Source organism: Parasteatoda tepidariorum, chromosome 10 (assembly GCF_043381705.1).
Source record: "Parasteatoda tepidariorum isolate YZ-2023 chromosome 10, CAS_Ptep_4.0, whole genome shotgun sequence".
Classification (NCBI taxonomy): domain Eukaryota; kingdom Metazoa; phylum Arthropoda; class Arachnida; order Araneae; family Theridiidae; genus Parasteatoda; species Parasteatoda tepidariorum.
Window position 1 is genome coordinate 71152641 of NC_092213.1, and position 19789 is coordinate 71172429.

General features: G+C 26.1%; 2 protein-coding genes across 3 annotated transcripts in view; one reads left to right on the forward strand and one right to left on the reverse strand.

Annotated features, from left to right (window-relative positions):
• LOC107445805 (rootletin) overlaps window positions 1–5793 on the reverse strand; it is an 82920-nt gene extending 77127 nt beyond the window's left edge. Inside the window, exons 1-3 of the mRNA XM_043050475.2 lie at window positions 5665–5793; window positions 4321–4431; window positions 1784–1966 (exon numbers count right to left, since the gene is read on the reverse strand). Coding sequence (XP_042906409.2) covers window positions 1784–1966; window positions 4321–4431; window positions 5665–5697 — 327 coding nt within the window. The 5' untranslated portion in view covers window positions 5698–5793. The remainder of the gene's footprint in view (window positions 1–1783; window positions 1967–4320; window positions 4432–5664) is intronic.
• Window positions 5732–19789, forward strand: part of LOC107450404 (uncharacterized) — a 30307-nt gene continuing 16249 nt past the window's right edge. Inside the window, exons 1-11 of one of the 2 annotated variants that reach the window (XM_021147014.3) lie at window positions 5732–6018; window positions 8986–9055; window positions 10053–10151; window positions 10730–10850; window positions 11002–11099; window positions 11890–11963; window positions 12380–12550; window positions 13463–13535; window positions 14815–14915; window positions 17468–17505; window positions 18386–18520. In XM_021147014.3, the coding sequence (XP_021002673.1) occupies window positions 9043–9055; window positions 10053–10151; window positions 10730–10850; window positions 11002–11099; window positions 11890–11963; window positions 12380–12550; window positions 13463–13535; window positions 14815–14915; window positions 17468–17505; window positions 18386–18520 (923 nt within the window). In that variant the 5' untranslated portion in view covers window positions 5732–6018; window positions 8986–9042. The remainder of the gene's footprint in view (window positions 6019–8985; window positions 9056–10052; window positions 10152–10729; window positions 10851–11001; window positions 11100–11889; window positions 11964–12379; window positions 12551–13462; window positions 13536–14814; window positions 14916–17467; window positions 17506–18385; window positions 18521–19789) is intronic. The other variant, XM_071186882.1, reaches the window with a different exon arrangement.

Here is a 19789-nt window from a genome sequence, read left to right on the forward strand (position 1 = left end):
ATAAAAATGGATGCCAACATCAGAAATAACAAATAGATTATTATTTTTAATTAAATATGAAACTCAGGTTATTTATAATCATGTATAACACTCACCATAATTATTATAGGTAAGCTTTACTAAATAATAAACCATTGGCTGCTGCTGTTTTTGAAACAAGTTTGGAAGAGCCGTGATGGCTCAAGGGATAGGCTGTTTGCCTTCCAATAAGGTGAACCAGGTTCGAATCTCAACAATGGCTGGTTGATATGAATTCTGCACCCAACTTGTCTTTTGGATTGGGTTCAAAATTACAAGGCTACAGAGATGAACATTAGTAGACCTAAACCCAAAATTGGTTCAGCGGTTCAACTACAGTTGAACAGTTAAAATAAGTTGGGAAAATAATCCAATTTAAATAAAAATATAAAATCAGCAATCTCTTATTACTTGAGCAATAAATATTAGACTTGAATAAAACCTAAATAGTGTAAGAAAGACTGCACAAGTTGAATTCAAATATTTAGAATAACATCCTCTGCCAAAGCCCCACCCATACTAAGACTCTGCTTCAGAACCCTGAGGCAGAATTTTTTCGAGCTATCTGCGAAAAAACTCTCTAAGATATATGTTACTAATTTAAAATAACAAAAGTGCTGTGTTTACAAAAAAGAAACTATATAATTTTTTTTAATTGAACACATAATTTTTTACTCTAATATTATAGGTGATATTAGAGAGAGCGAAGCACAAATTATTTCCTTCCTTGCAATTTGTAAAGAATCACAGCAAAAAATTACTTAAAAATCATGAAATCTGTAGTAGTAATCGCCGAAAAAAAGATTGGCGCCTAAATCATGTGAATCGTTCTCTTTAAATGCATGTTTTGTTTCGAGATAAGGTTGTGGTAATAAATAATATTGTATAAAAAATATAACTAGCAATAACTGCCAAAAATTGGATAGAATTATTGCCTTAAGTAAATACTCAATGTCTGATTTGAATTTTACATATTGTTTGAAATACATCGGGATATTTATAAACTTTGTGAAAATCAATATCAATAACTGCCAAAAATACAATCAAAACATTATACAAATTTAGGATACTATAGGAGTAAATTAAGCGCATCAAAAAGTGTTTATCGAAGATTCAAATTTTAAGCGAAGCATGATTCAAATATTAAGTATAAATTTCAAATATTAAGTATAAATTTCATATTTTAAGTATAAAGTATACAATTCTTTAGAAAAGAAAACTAAAATTTTTTACTTTTCAAAAAAAAAAAATCTTTTGGCAAGAATTCTGTTATGTTCTGCGGCAATGTTGCCGTGTCGTCGCGATTTGGCCACAGGGCATCACAATATTTAATTTGTTTGCAAGTTATTTTATTTGTTAACATCTCTCTTTAATTTGCATTTTGGCACTGAAAATGATGTTCCTATAATTATAAAACAAATACCAGTCTTTGATAACTACAATTCTAAAGCTTTGAAATAATTGTAATGCTTTACTGAATTGCTTTTACTTATAACAAAAAAATAAATTTAAAAAAAACGACAGAAAGATTGATGTCTAAAAAATTATTAAATGTATTGTAATCAACACACACAATTTCAATGAAATTCTTCAAATGAACAGAAATAACAAAATGATACAAATAATCATTTGCCTATAAATATTATAATGAAACACTGAACAAATGTCCACAATGAAATATAAATTTAAACCTTATTGAACAGTTAATTTTTTACCATTAACATGTTAACAGATTAAAGAAAAGTAATTATTTAAGTACACTTACATTGCTCTGCAATTCTCTAACGATTTTTGCTTGATGTTCTTGATTTATTTTATATGCAGAAATACGATTTTCATATTTTGACAGGTACTCTTCAAAATCAGAGCGGATTTCTTTGGATGGGCCATGTTCACTGCTAATTGAATCATCAGATGAAACATCCTGACTTCCGATTAAGTTTTTTACCTAGAAAATGTTGAGAATTTAGTATAGAAGACAAAATCATTCATGGCAATATTATGTTTCTAACATTAATTTATGGTTATTAATGGGTAAATCCATCATATCTAATTAACCAATAAAAAAACGTTTTTTTTTTTTGGTCAACAATTCAAACTTTAATGATTTTTAGCATGCTTGTAAAACCTGCTTTTAACATGAAAAATACCAGGTTTCATATTTTTACACATTTGTTTCTGAGTTATAGATTATTGAAATTTTGAAAATTCAATTATTTTTTATAATTTTTCAACAGCTATAATTTTCAAACTGTTTGACAAAGTGTGCTAAGTTCTGTGCTTATTTATTTCAGGTTTAAAGGCAATTCATAAGATATATAGCACAGCTAATTTATTTCAAAAAATAAATTTCTTGTAAAAATTTTAAATTTAAATTTTTAAAAAACACAAAATTAAAATATTTTTGAAAAAAAAAATTTATTTAACTCTTTTTTAGATATGTTTGTGCTGAATTTCAAGATACCATTCTATAGGATTGCAAAGAAAAAAAGAAATTCTTTTTGATTTTAACAGTGATAAATCAGGTAGTAAAAGCAAAATTACAGCATGCCATTTAAAGAGCAGTTTTGGTTTTAAACAAATTGCCTGATGACTAATTGACTGATTTAACTTGTTTAGCCTCGACGTACGTGAACGTGATGATTGCATTGACCTTTCGTTAGTAGCATTTAGGCCTGTCCGACATGTTAATGGCGGTCATTTGCGTTTGAAACCGACTGGTCGAAGCATGTTTCGCAAGTAGGAGTCTGGCTTTACTAACATCTATTGTCCCTCAGGTCCTCGCCAGTTTAGTTACTAGCGGAGACTGGAGATGTTAATTATGAATTCGAGATAAGTAATCTTAAAAACAGCGAGATGTTTTCCTCAAGCAAAGCACAGTAGACTTCATTTTTGTTGATTACTCTCAACTCTTTTTCAGTCACCACAGCTTTTCCGCACCATGGCAATGTGCCATTTTCTCCCCGCTTCAACTTTAGCATTATGCTTATCACCACAAGGTTTCACCTCAACGATCTTTACTTCATGATGAAGGGGTAAAGGGCCATCTTGGCCTCAGGGACCCAGACCAACCAACAAGACCAGACCAGAACAAATTGCCTGATGACTACATGACTCATGTAAAACTAAAAATAATTTTTTTAATAAAAGATTTCAATCGGAAGTTTTGTTAAATTTTTTTTTTTTTAGAAAAAATTGTTTTTTTAAAAATTGTTTAGAAAAAGTTAAATATCTTATGAATTGCCATTAAAAAAAATTAAATAAATTGAACAAAATTTAGCCTTCTATGTCAAATAATTCTAAAGCTATAGTAAAGTAATAATTCTAAAACTTTTTAAAAATTCTAAGACTGTAAAAAAAATTTTCATATAATATTTGATATAATATTACAATACTGCATATAATCATCTATAATTCGTGTGATTACATATATGTATATACAAAACTCTTTAAAAAAATTAGAGAATAAAAATTCTAGGATACAAACTGAATAGTTCCAGGGATTAAATTTAAATATGCAAATTAATTAGTGCAGACAATATTTAAAATTACAAAACAATATTTAAAATTACACTTTTATTGAACGAATACTTTTGTTTTCTATCAATTTGGATTTTTGACTCTCAAAATATGGGGATAACGGTAATTTGGAAAATGTGGTTCTAATAGTGTAAACAGGAGAGTGGTCCCAAGATTGCTGTTAAGTTTACTTTCTACATATTCCTAGAACTATTTAAGCAAATAAAAAAATTTTTGCACATAATTATAAACCTCATTTAGACAAACATATTTAAAAAAAAAACTTTCTCTCTCTCTCTATATACATAATATTATTAATTACTTTTTTTTGTTTAACTTAGCAATAATAGCACAAAAGAAGTTTTAATTATTTTCCCATAATTTTAAACATTTAAAATTAAAGGACAAAATTTAAAATTTGAATAAAAATGTATAAGTTTTTTAAAAACAAAAACTTAAAATTATGACATTTTTTTAAATATATCATTACTAAACTATTTTATTGATTTTGCTTCACTTTTGTACTTTATTATTTAAAATCATACAGTTTGATATCTAGTAAGTTGTGTAACCGAACAATAACAATCTAAGTGGTAATAATTTAAGTCACATCAGAACAAAATATTTAATTTTAGTTTTAAGGTTTCACCAAGTTATTTCTTGCTACTAGCCTCTACATCTTTGGTTATAACTAATTATAGTCAATAAAACAACAAATAAATTTGAAAAGCCAAAATTTTTTAAAAGTGGTATGATTAATAAAATATAAACGAAGTTTCTTACCTGTAGACTCAAATCTTTGTATTTCTCTCCAACTTCGACACATTCCTCTCTGCTACTTATTAACAATTCAGTGTAATGATTTAACTCCTCCTCAAGAAAGTTTTCAGAGCTCTAGAATAATAAATTACAATCAACTTTTTTTAGGTTCATGCTAAGGCTAAGATTAATTTCAAAATCATCATTAAGATGTTTGAACTAAAAAACTTAAGATTGTGTTTAAAATTAAAAATTAGATCTAATTGTGTAAGATAATGTTAAAGTATTGGAATAGCAAATTATATCTCTCGTATATTTCCCATTTGATTTTGAAAAATGCACTACACATTCTAACAACTCAAAGAAAAGATCAATCAATCTTTAAACAGAATTTACAGAATATTAGCTTATCTGCTTTCAAAAATTTCTAAAAAAAAAAAAAAAAATTCTCTCTGCTCACCATAATTTAATAAATATAACAATTAGCTTAAAAAAGTTTTTTTCTTGAAAAAAAGTGGTTTGAAAAGTAAATATTTTTATTTTTTAATTTTAACATCAAACAAAGTGTAGAATCATTCCTCATCTCAATAATTAAACTTTGAAGTTGATAAGTTCACTCTTTTAATTTTGTAATAAAAATTCACATTACCATTTGTTTTCATCATTGTCTGATGTGGGAAAACTTTCTAATCAGATCCTAAGGCTTACCAACTACAATGACAAGGTGCCAATGTACACTACCACTCGATACTCGTACTTGCAAAAAATTATATAGGTAAATAGAGTTTGAGGGTATATTTTACTCTTAAAATTTGAACCATTTGTGTTCTTTTTTCTTTTTAATTTCCTCCATGGCACTAGTTTAGAGAAGGATCCAATCTGAAAATTGCTTAGATTTAAATATCATTACAGTTAATTTCGTGTGTGCTACTTCTTTTAATATTGAAAAATGTAACAGTTTGTTCATAAGTTGATAAAACAAATATTCTTTATTAAAATTTTTGTAATTTTTAACATCAAATCTTTTAGAGGAAATCTCTAATTAGTAATCAATATTAAAAGAAAAATTAAATTTCTCACAAACATAACAAAATTTATCAGACATTTTAATTACTTTCAAATAATCAAAACTATTTTTTTTTTTTACAGAAATAGATAGAATTTATGGCATAATTTTAAGAATGTTGTCACTGATTCTAATGGACCAAGGAAGAAATTTAGGTTATATCAACTTTTCATGCAGAGCAACAATTTAATTAAAATCAATTACTCTCTTTGAAAATGACAGTTAACTGAAATTTATTACTTGTAAACACAAAAATACATTTTAACAGTCTATAGTTGTGGCAAGCTAAAATATATACTTACAGTGTCTAAGTTTTTGTTTACATTTTCAGCCATTCTTTGGATGATTCGGACTTGAATAAAAACATAAACATCATGAAATAAACATGTTCTATTTAAATTTTTAAATATCGATCATATCGATTAAAACTTTTCACGATTGGATTACGATGAAAATTATGATACATTAGAAATATATTTGTCCATTCGGCAACGATTTAAAACTGAGAAGTGTTTTTGACTATGCAAACCTAACGTTTTTAGTTTTTTAGTTTAATAATCTGCTTTCGTTTTGTAACCATAACTGGAATACCAAAATGAGTTCAAAAACGAAACAGAAAAAGCTCTAAGTTTAAATCCATTGTAACAAATTCAAAAGTAAGATTGTTATTATGTCTCTTATATTCTAATAAATACTTTCACAATAAAATTAACTCAAGAGAGTAAAGTAAATTTTTATATTCGTGATATTTTTTTCCATTTAAACGAGAAGTTTGAAAGAATTTTTGTTAAAATAATAATTAAAAACAAGTACTGACATGGAAATATTCCCGTTTTTTGTATGTCTTTTTTTTTATTAGAAAAAATTTACAGATGTGACATAATACTGAATTTTGCTCAAAAGTAGGAACATTAGTGCGCTTAACAATTTACTCTGCTCGCATTTTTGCTGCGCATAACCAAAAATTATAATAGAAGTTCTCTTTCTCTAACCTGAATGTTTATGATTTTAATAGATAAGGCTGAGTGATGTTTTGTTACTTTAATATTTTACATTTGATATTGCGTAATTTTGAATTCTTGCACTTTTTTATTTAATCATCAACAGTGAATTGTATTTTTGTTTTAAAAATACTTAATAAATCACTTCATTAACATAACTCTGCTTGCATGTTTGCTGCACATAACTGAAAATTATAATAAAAGTTCTCTTTCTCTAACATGAATGTTTATGAAGATTTTGGCATCACAATGTTTCGTTGCTTGAATATTTTACATTTGGTATTGCGTAATTTTGAATTCTTGCACTTTTTTATTTAATCATCAACAGTAAATTGTATTTTTGTTTTAAAATTAATTAATAAATCACTTCATTAACAAAACGGAAGTAAATAAATATTAATTAAAGAAGCGGAACAACTTAGGCAGGAAGGGTGCATGCAGTAGAAATTAATATGCCTCAGCTCATGTAATTAAATAAGTAATTATATAAATTAAATCAAATTTAAAAGGCACTTTAAGCAAGCATTTATAAAACTCTTTATAAGCTGAAAAATTAAAAAAAACTTTGCTGATGAATTGAAAAAAATTTAAAACCTAGGAACAACTAACATCAAATAGCATGTAACCTCAGAGTCACCCCCTTTTCTTAAATTTAGTTAGTTAAGATAAATTTTTTATTAAAAAAAAAAGGAATGCTCTAAAAAATAAACATAAAATGAGAAATTCGTACTTAACTTGTTGCATTTTTTTTTTAAAATTATCATTTCATTTCCTATATTTTCCAGGGTGCGTAGCGTTTTTAAAAAGTGCTTATTTTCCATTTTCGTTTTTTAAAAGCCCTTAAAGGTGCTTTTTTCATTGGGTGTTTTTAAAAAGTGCTTAATTATCCCTTTTTCAAAATGAGATTTTTCTTTTACTAGGTTGATTTTCGCTTCGAATTATGCAAAAAGACACAGTTAACATTGTTCTTTCTATTCAATGTTTTCGTAATTAATTCAACCCCAATCTGTTTCGGCTTATAGTTAGTCCATAGCGTTTGAAAACGCCATTCGTTTTACATAATTAAAAATTTCATGAATTTTGACAATTGTCAAAAACAATGCCAAAAGTTTTTTTTTTTGACATGACGGTTAAAACAAGATAAAACCGTTGATTGTCAAAATCTTTCCAACCCTGCTTAATTTTGATATTTTTTTAAAGTGCTTAAAAATATTTTTGATTGCTTGAAAAATGCTTAAAAGGTGCTTATTTTTTGGCTACACACCCTGTTTTCCAACAATGATTATTATTTCTCTATATTTATAGACTTACGCATGTTTTTGCAAAATAATGGCAAAAAAAAAAAACAATAAACAGCTAAATTGATTATAAAAAAATCAAGAACAAAGGATTTGCACAGTTAAAAGAAAGCTCATTTCTATAACTAAGAGATTCAACGCTTCATTTCTCAATCACATGAGGATTTATCATTTCAGCAAAACTATGAGTCACAATTGACATAGGGAAAGTAAACCATGTTCGCCACAGCTTACGATTGGAGGAAAATGCTCATCACGCGAGCTTGCAGTCATCGACTTCCATGATCTGGAGAAGTGCTCTTTAAATACTTAAAACCATCGATGTACTATTAGGAACAATTCTCCTCATCGCATATATAGACATCAGCGTCAACAACATATCGGGAGACTTTATACTTATTGAGATAATAATAATTTCGAATGCTTCGAAAAATTGTTACTCTGAATATAGGATACGCGATGGTTGCGTAACATTCACATTTTCCTAGGGATCGATGTATCGCCCAGTCCTCTAAATAGAATACATATTTTCTATTCAAAGGGTTTCTTAACTGAAGTGTTTAGTATTTAAGCAATAGAATAGTAATTGAATTATTATCTATTATAAATGACTACATTTTAAAAATTCAAAATATTTTTATTTTAAAGAATTATAGTAGTAGGCTTGACAGTTTCTTTTATATAAAGAAATGTTTTCCAATTTCTGCCATTATTGCATTTTTCTCTAACATTCAGAAAGAAAAGATTAGAAGTTAGTTGATTTGACAATTTAACAATGTTGTTTAACATGTACTATGTTTTGAGATAATTAAAAACAAAATATGGCTGAAATAATTATAAGCTGATAAGCACTTGATAAAAAATAAAAGGTTAAATATTTCTGCAGATTCATTGAAAGAATTACTTAATTAAATTTAATTGAGTTTGCAGTTGAAGAAAATACTTAAACTGCACAGCTTTTGATGTTTTAAGTTAAATTTTGCATAGTAGGGTTTATTTTATTATAGGGTTATAAATTTTGCATAAAAGTATGGTTTACTTTGTTTGGCTCTGCTTTCGTATAAATTAGTTATTGATTTTCAAATTTTTTTTAAGCGTAGGACGTAAATAGTAGTTTTCTTGTAATTATTTTATTTATTTGCATCAAATAATAAATATTAGTTATTAAAAAAATTCGCTTCTGAATCTAGCTAGCAATCCATATAGTTTTGGTTAGATCATATTTTGTGTCACTTTGATATCATATTTTATTGCATTTTAGTAATTAAATAACTGTATACTGATGTTTTTAAATTCAATACTTCTAGCATTTATTAAATTTTAGGTAGTTAATTAGAAGTACCCATTTTGTTATTTCCTGGAACACCATTATAATTTGAAAATGGCACTTGAAAGTAAGTAATCAAATTCTTGAATTAGGAAGTTTTTTTCCCCCTCAATATGTTTGTCTAAATTTATATAAAAATAAATGTGTACACTAGCATCGTAATTACATGTATACTTATGTCAAATTACTTTTTGTTTGATGAATATTTTTGTTTTTTGGTAAAACTTTAAAACAAATCTTTCATGAAATATTAATAATATAAAAAGAACTAAATTTTTACCCTTCCTTTTTATTACTAAAAACTATAAAAATTATAGTTTTTTGTAATAAAAAGAAATTTCTACTTTAACTTCATATTTTCTTTTATTACCTTTGATAGTTGTACTGAGTTTATTAATTTATTTTAATAAAATGTTTGTATGAAGATTTCTGAATTGTTTGCTGATTTCATTACTTTTTAAAATTGATCTTAATAATTTATATTTTTTTGCCAGCTCTGTAAGGATTTCTCTTGATTCTATTTGCATTATGATTTTCTTATGGAAATAACACTTCTTTTTAACAGAAGTGGAAATCATAATGGTCACACAAAACTACTCTCGCAAAAATAAAAAGAATTTAATCAATGAAATTAATTATAATTTCTGATTTCTTTAGCAAAATTAGAATGAACAAAATTGCTAACTAACAAAATATTTTTTAGTTACATGCAATAATCAATAATACATAGTCTTTTAGTACTTAATATTTATTTTGTTCAAAATATTACTGAATTACGGTTATTCATAAAAAGAAAAGAGCAAAATGCATGAATTTAAAAACTTATGTTTATTCAGATAATTGAGGTCTAGAAAATCTCAATATTGCTTTTCCTTTGAAATGTGTAATATGTAAGAAAATTTTAAGAAACTATTTTTATAGAATATCATTGTATAAAAGTGAAATATTGTCAAAGAATATTATAATACCATTTTAGAAACCTTATTTCACTTAATAACTAAAAATAATTTTTTTTTTCATTTATTATGATTTATTTTTTTAATTTTTTCTGTCTATTTGTTTAGATAGCAACCAATGTCAATCAAAACTGAGGGAGTTGGTTCTCCAAACTCAACAGGCATATTTATCTGAGACAAGAAGCAATCCATTTTTGGATTCAGTTTGTATGTATATGAAACAAGTTTGCTTAATTAAGTTTTTGTGTTTATTCTCGTTGAAAAAATCAAAAGCAAATAAGTACATTTTTTAAAATAACATGTAGTTTTTGTTAAAGTAATTATGGGTTAGAGCAATTTTGCTGAAACATGAAATTAAAACAATTTTTTATGCACTTTACAATAAAAAAAATACCCAAATAATGAATGAAATTCAATAAAACATTCATTTTGCATAATATTATGCAATTTTAATGGAAATTAAATTTAGTGTTACAAAACAAGCTATGTCTATTTAGTTTCGTATACATTTTACTGAACCACATATCAAGATGTCTGACATTTCAAAAATTGAATTTTTTTTAAATGTAAAAGAGTTAATTTTTTTTTCAGTTTAAATTTAAAAAAAAAAATCTTATTTGATTCTACTGTTACCCCTAGATTTATCACTGACACTTTTTTTACTCGGGGTTATATAGATATTGATACATAAGTATTCTTATAGAACTTTAGTTATTTTATTTGACACTTTATTTTACAATTTATTACTTTTTTTTATTTTACAATTTATTACTTTTTTTATTTAGTTCATAGATTAGAAGAAATTGATTATGATGAAACTTTCTTCAAAGTTGCTGAAGAGCATGCTAAAGTTTTAAAGGATGTAATAAGACATAATAATCAAAGATATAAGAATCTTAAATTTAGGTATTTTTTTTTACAATCTAATTATTAATTGTCATTTTTTATGTTAGTATTTTGTTGCACAAAATAATTATTAATTGGGAACTGTGTAGTCTTTTTGTTTACAAGAATTTGTTCTTTTTATTTATTAATTGTAATTAATTTTAATTTTTAGATCACCAGAAGAATGTATATCTTACTACACAGCTAAAATATTTTTTGACAAAATATCGCTATATCAGAATTTTTCTTGTCCATTCAGTATGAATCATGGTAGGTAAATAATTTTTTTAATATGCTAAATTTAGTAAAAAATACCTATTTTACAAATATGTATTATCTCAATTTTACTGCTACAATCATTCTGACTCTTTTAATATTCATATAATAAAATATATGTAACTGTCCTTCTTGCTTTAAGTCAATGTTAATTATTTTAATTCCAGCCAAGTATTATTTTATCTATTCAGCAACATGCATCTTCTTTAAAGAAGATTAAAAATCTTAAAAGAATGAATCTTGAATGGTACCCAATTTTTTTGTTTTTTTTTTATATATATATTTGAGTAGGCTATATTTGATCGAGTAAAACTTTAATATGGCTTATTTCTGTCAATCTGTGCTGAAAATAACAGCTGTGTTTAGAAATTATTCTTGGGAATCTACAAAACATGCACAAATTCAAAAGAAAATGGCATAACAGATTAAGGAGTATAAGACAATGAGAAGTAGGTATAAAATGTTTTTCTTAACATTAATTACTGTTAGAAAATTATGAGGAACATAAATTTGGCACTCATTAACCAAAACTCTGGCTTATTTGGAGTCACATAAATGAACACTGTCATATGGAGAGAAAAAAACCCAGAGAATATTATATTTTTAATATTTTAAAATATTATATTTATTTCATATTTACAGCAGCATCTATTTTTGGTTTTGTTCGTGTAACTAAATTCAATTGGACATTAATATATTTTTGTTTCTTAATGAATAAAATTTCTTGATAAATACATTTCTTAATGAAAAAATTTTAAAATTTTTAATATAACTTTTTTTTCAGAGTTTCCAATTAAAACTTTGCCAATTCAGGCTTTTTTGAAGGAAGATGTTGAAGCTAGATCAAAATTTGAAAAGGTAACTGTAATGTTTTCTTATTTTTTAAGTGTGAGAAGTTTAATATATTTATTGAATTTATATTATTTGTTGAATTATAGTATTTATTGAATATATTTATGAATAATAATCCTTTTATTGAATTAACTTATATTCAGGATCATTAAATTTTTTTTCCTGCTCACCATACATTGTTAAAAGAAAGTAACTTTGACACTGCACCAATAGCTCGTCAGTGCAATTCTTGTGCGATGTAAACAGCTAAACTTAAAATAAAACAAGTAACTTATTTAATTAAAAAGCATATGTTACAAAATATATGAACTATTTTTTTTGTTGATTTCATCATCTATTTTATTAAGGTCTTAATTGTAATAATGTAATATTTTGAAAAAATTACATTAAATTATGTCAAAATATTTATTTTTCTCTTTCAGACTCTCAAGCAATATGACATTCTGTATGTCGAAGTTTTAAAAACTTCAACTGCACTACAGCTTCAGCCAATCGACAGTGAAAACGCAGAGTATGTAGAATTGCGTATCATTGGCAAAGTTAATTTTAAAGATAATATAGATAATGAGTTTTTGTACCATCTAAATAGCCATGTGAGTAAATTTGTACTCACTTTTTAATATTTCTTTTATTTGATTGTTGTATATGTATTTCATGATGGATCTGAAAGATTTATATAATTTATTTACAAGGTTTTTTTAAAAATAAGTTTGACTTCAATTTATTTTCTAATAGAAACCTTTTCATTTTNAAAAGAAAAAATAAAACATTCGTCCCTTCCCTGCCTTCAAGGTCACGGAGGAAATGACGTTTCTCTGTGTAAACGGGAGAAAAAACTTTCCCCTTCCTTACATTTTCCTCCACTCAACTTCGAGGATGAGTCCGATTTCCGCTTTTTTCGTTCTAGTTTAAAATGACGGGAAAATCGAGCAAAATTTTTCCCGGTTATCTGGATACCGGATAAATGGTTCTCTACTGTACTAATGAAAAACAGGGTGCCTTGCTGGCAGTTGATTTGCTGTGTTATCAAAAACAATCTTGATCTTGAATAATGTTATTATGAATAAATCACTAAGTTCTATGTAAGAAAAACCTTATTTTTAAAAAAATAGTTTTAAGTTCTCAAAAGAAAACATTTCATTAATGAACAAAAGGTATAGTTACCCTGTGTATCATTACCCAAAGCAAAAATATTAACTCTGAACACCTACTGGCATTGTGTCTACATTTCAACTAAAATATTTCACTTATGTGTCAGTTCAATTGAAAATCCTGGGTATGTGTGACATTAATAGCAATAACAATAGAAAGGATGTCACGGGAGAAAGAAGAGTCTATGAGGAAGAGTAAAAAATGTGGAAAAAATCAGATTCTTTATGGCGATTCCTATTAACTGATTTAATGGAGCAATAAATGCTTATTAAAAGAATTTTTGAAAGCATATATTTGTAAATAATATCCCTGAAGTTGTGGCAATATTATTCAATCTTTCCATTTTGTTCCAGGTTTTTATGTTCAAGAATTTAGAATTAAAACGATTGGGTAGAGCTGAATTTTCTATTTCTGAAGTTTTTAAAGGTTTGAATGTATTTATGTTTTTCTCATCTAAATTAAAAGTTTTAATTTTTATTCAATGCTAATTACATTGTAATCTTGACTACAGTAATTTCCGGTAGATATGCCTCATCCTTTCTGTATTTGAAAGCTAAAATATCATGTTGGAAAAGTGCTCCAGGATATAAAAATTTAGCTAAGTAAAAAAAAAAAGGCATGAAGCTTGAGTAGAAATTAATTTCATGACTGTGAGATTTAGCAAACTGTAGGTTTTTACACCATTTTCGTTTGCGATACGCTGCTGCCAATATTCTTTTCGTAACGCCCAAAATGCCATATTTTTCATTAATAACAGTTAAGAAAGTATTGTGGGTTTTTTTATATTTTTTACTGGAAATTACTGTAAATAAATACTGTGCTGCTATGCAATTATATATCAAAGTTTCAGATACACTCTTTTAAATGTTAAGTAAACTAGAATCATTTTTCTTGTTTGAAGTTATTACAACGTGTGCATCTATGAGAATTGAAATTAGTACAAAACTTTGGTTTTACTCAAGCTATTTAGTTAATCATTTTGTTTATTTTATTTTATTTTTTGTCTTAAGCATATTTTTCTAATAAAAATTGATTTGTATTTAAAAAAAGTACTAAATTTAAATTTGCTAAGAAACATAACTATGGCAAACTTCTTATTAATATATTTATTAAATATTGTCAGGTGTCTTTAAAAATTTTCATTGTTATATTTTTTGAAATATTCTTGAATAAATTATCGTTTTTTTTTTTACTTAGTTTTTTCTGAATGTAATGTAAAATATTGCTTCTAAAAGAAAAACCTTAATATGTGAAAAAAATATAATTAGAGGAAATGTATATATCATCTTAAAATAGTTTTTGGAAAGGGTAAATTGATATGGAGTTATTCAAATCTATCTCATTGTTTATAATGAATCGATATTTCACATTGAGCAAATGCCCAACTAAATCATTCATGTATAAGTGATGCCTAATTTTCGTACAATATTGGAGGTTTGAAAAGTCGACTTGACTTATACATTGGGGTGATATAAGAACACATGATTAAATAAATATAAATTTTTTTAACTACAGAATTTTGAGATATAGTCTTTACCTTGAGAGTTTTATACCCCTCTTTTCTAAGACACTTACTACAATCCAAGCCTGCTTCAATTTCATTGTATTCTTATTTGTTATCATTATCTAAATTTGTATTATTGTCTGTTTTCATTTAGACATTATGTTGTATCACTTTCCCTAACGTCAGTATTTTTTTTTCTAGTTACAGTGTTAGGAAACCCAAAGGTTACTCCTAAAATTTTTGTGACAACAAATATGGATGCCTTACGAATTCCATATAGTCAAAAGAACTCTATTGTTTTAGTAAGTATCCCCATTAAATTTAAAATACACTTTTATATGGAATTCTAACTTTCTGATCCATGGTGAATATAAACAAGATACATTATACATCCATTATTTTGTCAACTTTGTTTAAAGTCATTTTTGTTCTTTTTTTTAACAAAGTTCTGATGACCTTTTTACTTTCTTTATTGGTGGAATTGATGGAAATAGTTAACACAGACAGCTTCAATTAGTAAAATGTTGAAAGCCAGGGTTGGGTTTTTGACGTCAAAAAGTGGTTTTTGACATGACAAGGGTATAATACTGGTTTAAACCGTCAAAAACCCGTCAAAAATGTCAAAAACTGAAGTTTGCCAAGAAAATATATAAACTTCAAAACTACCAACAGTTGCCATGCATTATATTGAAATTTAATTATACTATAGGTAATCAGCAGGTTTTAAAATATTTTTTAATTAAAATTAAGGTAAAATAACAGATTTAAAATCTCAGAAATTTATATTCAAATGCATGTGCAGAAAAATTTTGCACAAAAATTGTTTAAATATTTATATTTAAAAAAATTTTTTTTTTCTTTTTGATACTTAAGAAAATTAAAAGTTTATTACTATGCATTTTTGACATATAAGGAACATATAACTAATATTTATAAGGAACTTACAAGTTATGTTGTATAAATACAAACTTGATATAAGATACAAGTGTATAAAAAATTTTTTTTAATGTTATACCGAATATCTTTATTATCCAGTATGTTAATTTGAATTTAAAAGTAGTTATATTTATGAATAATGATAAATATAATTCATATTGTTTATTATATTTATTTATAATTATTACACTTATCATTTTAAAACAATTTTTATCTCTTAATTTTTTTTTCTCCACTTGTATTAAGAATACAAATAATGCATATCTTGAAAGCAAGAAGTAATTATTCAACAGCTGAATATTTAGATATTCAACAAAACTATATAGTATTCAGCAAAATGAAATTCACAAGTATTTGGATAAACTAAATTTTCAGCATAGTAAATGAATAGGCTGAATATACTGTAAATCGACACTAACTACTCTGTGTATTTAACAGAAAGCACTTAAATTTGTATTGTCTTATGTTAAAAAGATTATTAAGAAGATTTAAAAGAATATTAAAAAGATTTTTCTTTAAAAGATGTCTAATGTACAAAACTGCTAATGTTTATCTTTAAAAATGTCTAATTTTTAGTATAATCTATACTATACACTAAATTTGGTTATAAATAAATTTCTTAATAATATCACTGCAGATTTTCAATAACACATGAAAATGAATACATAATATTACAAAAGATGTGAGCTTTCAAAAGTACAAGATTTTGGTTACTATTCAAAATATAAGTGTTTCTTCAAAATTTTAAATTTATTTTTTCTAGAACATATTTAGAAACACTATCCTTTATAAAAAATATATAAATTTTATGTATTAATTAAATTTCACATATGAATATAGGTTTTTGACATTTTAGACATTTTTGACAGTGAGGTTTTTGACGTGACGGTTTAAACCATGGTTTAAACCGTCAAAAACTGTCACATGTCAAAAACCTGCCAACCCTGTTGAAAGCAGAAGTTCTTTATAGAATAACCGCAGATTAGCTCCAACGAGCATTTGTCTTTCTCGAGGAGCATATATATGAAATCTAACATGGGTGAATTGTGTTTCACATGTGGCAGACAGCGCATTTTAAGCTCCGACGAGCGGATTTTACTGTCGGTGCGAGCTCTAACATTAGCTACGTATTGCGTATGGAAAGATTGCACACTATTGTTTTTTCTAAACATTCCAAAGCTTGAGTTCTCCAAATCATTACCAAAAGCTAGTTTCCAAAATTTAATATCTAATGCCCAGAAAATCAGTGCTATGTTTGCTTCATCATATATATGTGAACAAGTGTTTTCAACAATGAACCTTAGAAAATATCTTTTTAGAAATAGACTAACAGACAAGCATTTAGCTTCGTTCCTTAACATAAGCACATCTCACTTCGAACCTCAATGTAAAGAACTTTTAAAAATGAAATCACAGTTTCATTCATCTCATTAAATATTTAAATTAAAACTTGTATCTCGTTTTATTATTTTTATTTTAGAAGTTTTTACTCGGCCCACCAAACTTTTTCTTTCGATTTTTTGCCCTTGACCTAGAAGGTTTGCCCATCCCTGGTCTAGATTAAGGCAACCTACAAAATATGTATAGTTTATAAATAAGACTATTTGGAAGATAAAGATGCAAATAAATATTTTTTAATTTAATTTTAATGGATATTTCTGCTTCTCACAATATAATTTATGACATTAATTATATTGTGAAAAGCAGAAATATTCATTAAAATTAAATTAAAAAATATGCATTACGGGCTGTAACGCATCCTGTAAACATAAATTTTATGTGTTACAGGATGCGTTACTGAAACTTATATTAAATAAATTCTTTTGTTGAAAGTGGCAAATTTTGATTTTAACGTTTCCGTTTTACTTAAGAGTTTGATTTTCTTTTATGCATTGTTTTAATTATTCTCTTTAAATAGGGTGCTGTTCCGCCTAAAGATGTGCCTTTTGATCTTACGTAAGCTTATAAATCAGATTTAGATGTACATAATTTTTTTATTTATATTTAATACATTGTGGTGTTAATTTATTTTACATATTTATTTATTATATTAATTTGTTATGCATATATTTGTTATATATATTTTTCCATTTCCTGGCTCAAAAATTACATTAAAGAACAGCTTAAAAAAAATCAGTTATTTTAAATTAAATTATTATATAAATTCATTTTCAATGAAATCATGTTAAAATCCAACCCAGATATAAATTTTTTTGTAAATTTCTTGAAGTGAGAAAATTAAGTATAATTTAGTAAAGAATTATTGAATGTTAGAACTGTTTGTGATTAATTTTTTATATACATAAAATTCTATCTCAATAACTGCTTTAATTTTCTTATTTTGGGTTTTTTGAATCATGAACACTTTTTGAACTAAACCATAAATTACCAATACCTCATCATTCAATCGTTGATTTTTCTATTTTATCGTTATTAAAAATCATATTTAAAAAGACTGACAAATATAATTGGGTTTAACAGTTTTTTTATTTTTATAGTATTAAGTTAGAATTTTTAGAGCGCTATTCTTTTTTTATGCTGTGATTTAGAAGTAGATAAACTTCCTTGCCAAGTTTGGGTAAAATTCAGAAGAGGGAAATATATATTGATAAATTCACTGCCCCCAGGAAAATGTTTAATTAGTGAAAGATGTGTGCTTTGTCATTGCCTTTTACGTATTATGTTTTCATCCGAAATATTTATTTAAATGTAAAATATTAAGCCACACCCTGTAATACTTCATTTTGTTTCTGGAGAATTTTTGAATAAGAAAAATTATCTGCACGTTTATACAGCTTTTTCTCTTAACATTTACTTTATTGCATTGATTTTGTAGCTCGTATGAAATTGCAAGCGATTTTCAAGGATATTCTAACTACTTGCGTAGTCAGCCGAAATTTTATCACACGCATAACTTTAAAAATGAGATGGCTTCGGTTGGATTCAATTCGTTTTGCATTCCTGGAGACTGGTAAGTACATGAAATTTTTCTGCTTTTTCTTGTTACATTTATTTTTCATGATTATTAAAAAAAAAAATGAAAGGAATCTTAAATTTCAGAAGAGTGCTTATGTCTTGTCCTGGTGCACTAAAATTAGTTATTGTTTTTAGGAAATTTTTCTTGTCAATATGCTTTGTAAACAAATTATTTTTTTAACAACAATCTGTATAGTAGTATTCCGAATCAATATTTTTATTTATTAAATTCCAAACTATCTGTAATTCATCAAACCTAAATTTTAAGTGAATCTTGATAAAAAATTAAATTTCCTCTAACAAAAATGTGAGCAAAAGTTTCATCTTTATATTATGCTCTGTTGTCTTTCTATGAATGTTTATAATAATATTTTCTTATTTATAGAAAATGTAATGTAGGAATGTAATTTGCTAATCTTTTAATATCTGTCAACCTGAGTCATCATAAAATATTCTATTGAATATCTCATTGAAAAAAAGAAATGTGCCAATAATTTTTATTTATCCAATTTAATAGAAAATTTTGCAATAGTACAATACAGAACCCGTTATCCGGAAACCGGAAAACCAAAAAACCGGAACGAAATTCAATAAATTTTCCCGCCATTTTTAAAAAAAAAAAATTTTTTTTTTCCTCATAAGATTTTAGGATTTTTCTTTCTTTTTTGACAGATGTTCACCTTACCATCATTTTGGAAATAATCATTAGTGTATTACTTCATCGTTTTTTCTTCTTTTAAGATTATTTCCAAAAAAAATATTTGTTTTTTTTTAGTTGGGTTTAACAATAAAAAAACGGCTTTTTGTAGCGATTCAGAAAACAGGAAAAATCAGTTATCCGGAATAGCGATGGTCGCTATCGTTCCGGATCATCGGTTCTGTTGGGGAAAATGTAAACAAATAGAAATGTAAACAGTATTTTCCTCTTGGCTGTGTCACTTCCTGTGGGAAGTTGGGTCACTTCCTAGGGGAAGTTGGGTCACTTCCTGTTATCTCAGCTAGAAGGAAGTGGGTGTTTCTGGTTTTAGTTAGTTATATCTTTGTTTTGGTTAGAGGATGTTTCTTCTCTTATGTTATGTTTAGAAAGAGCTATGTGATGTCAAAGAGTTATGTTTAGTTTATTTGAATGTAGTTTTTCTTACTTTATATTTAAAGATTTATATTCAATAAATATAGTTGTACCTTTTCCATGAAGTGAATTTTTGAGTAGTAATAGATGTCTTCAATATATTATACTTAGTAAGCTGGCTCCTATTTTTCAACA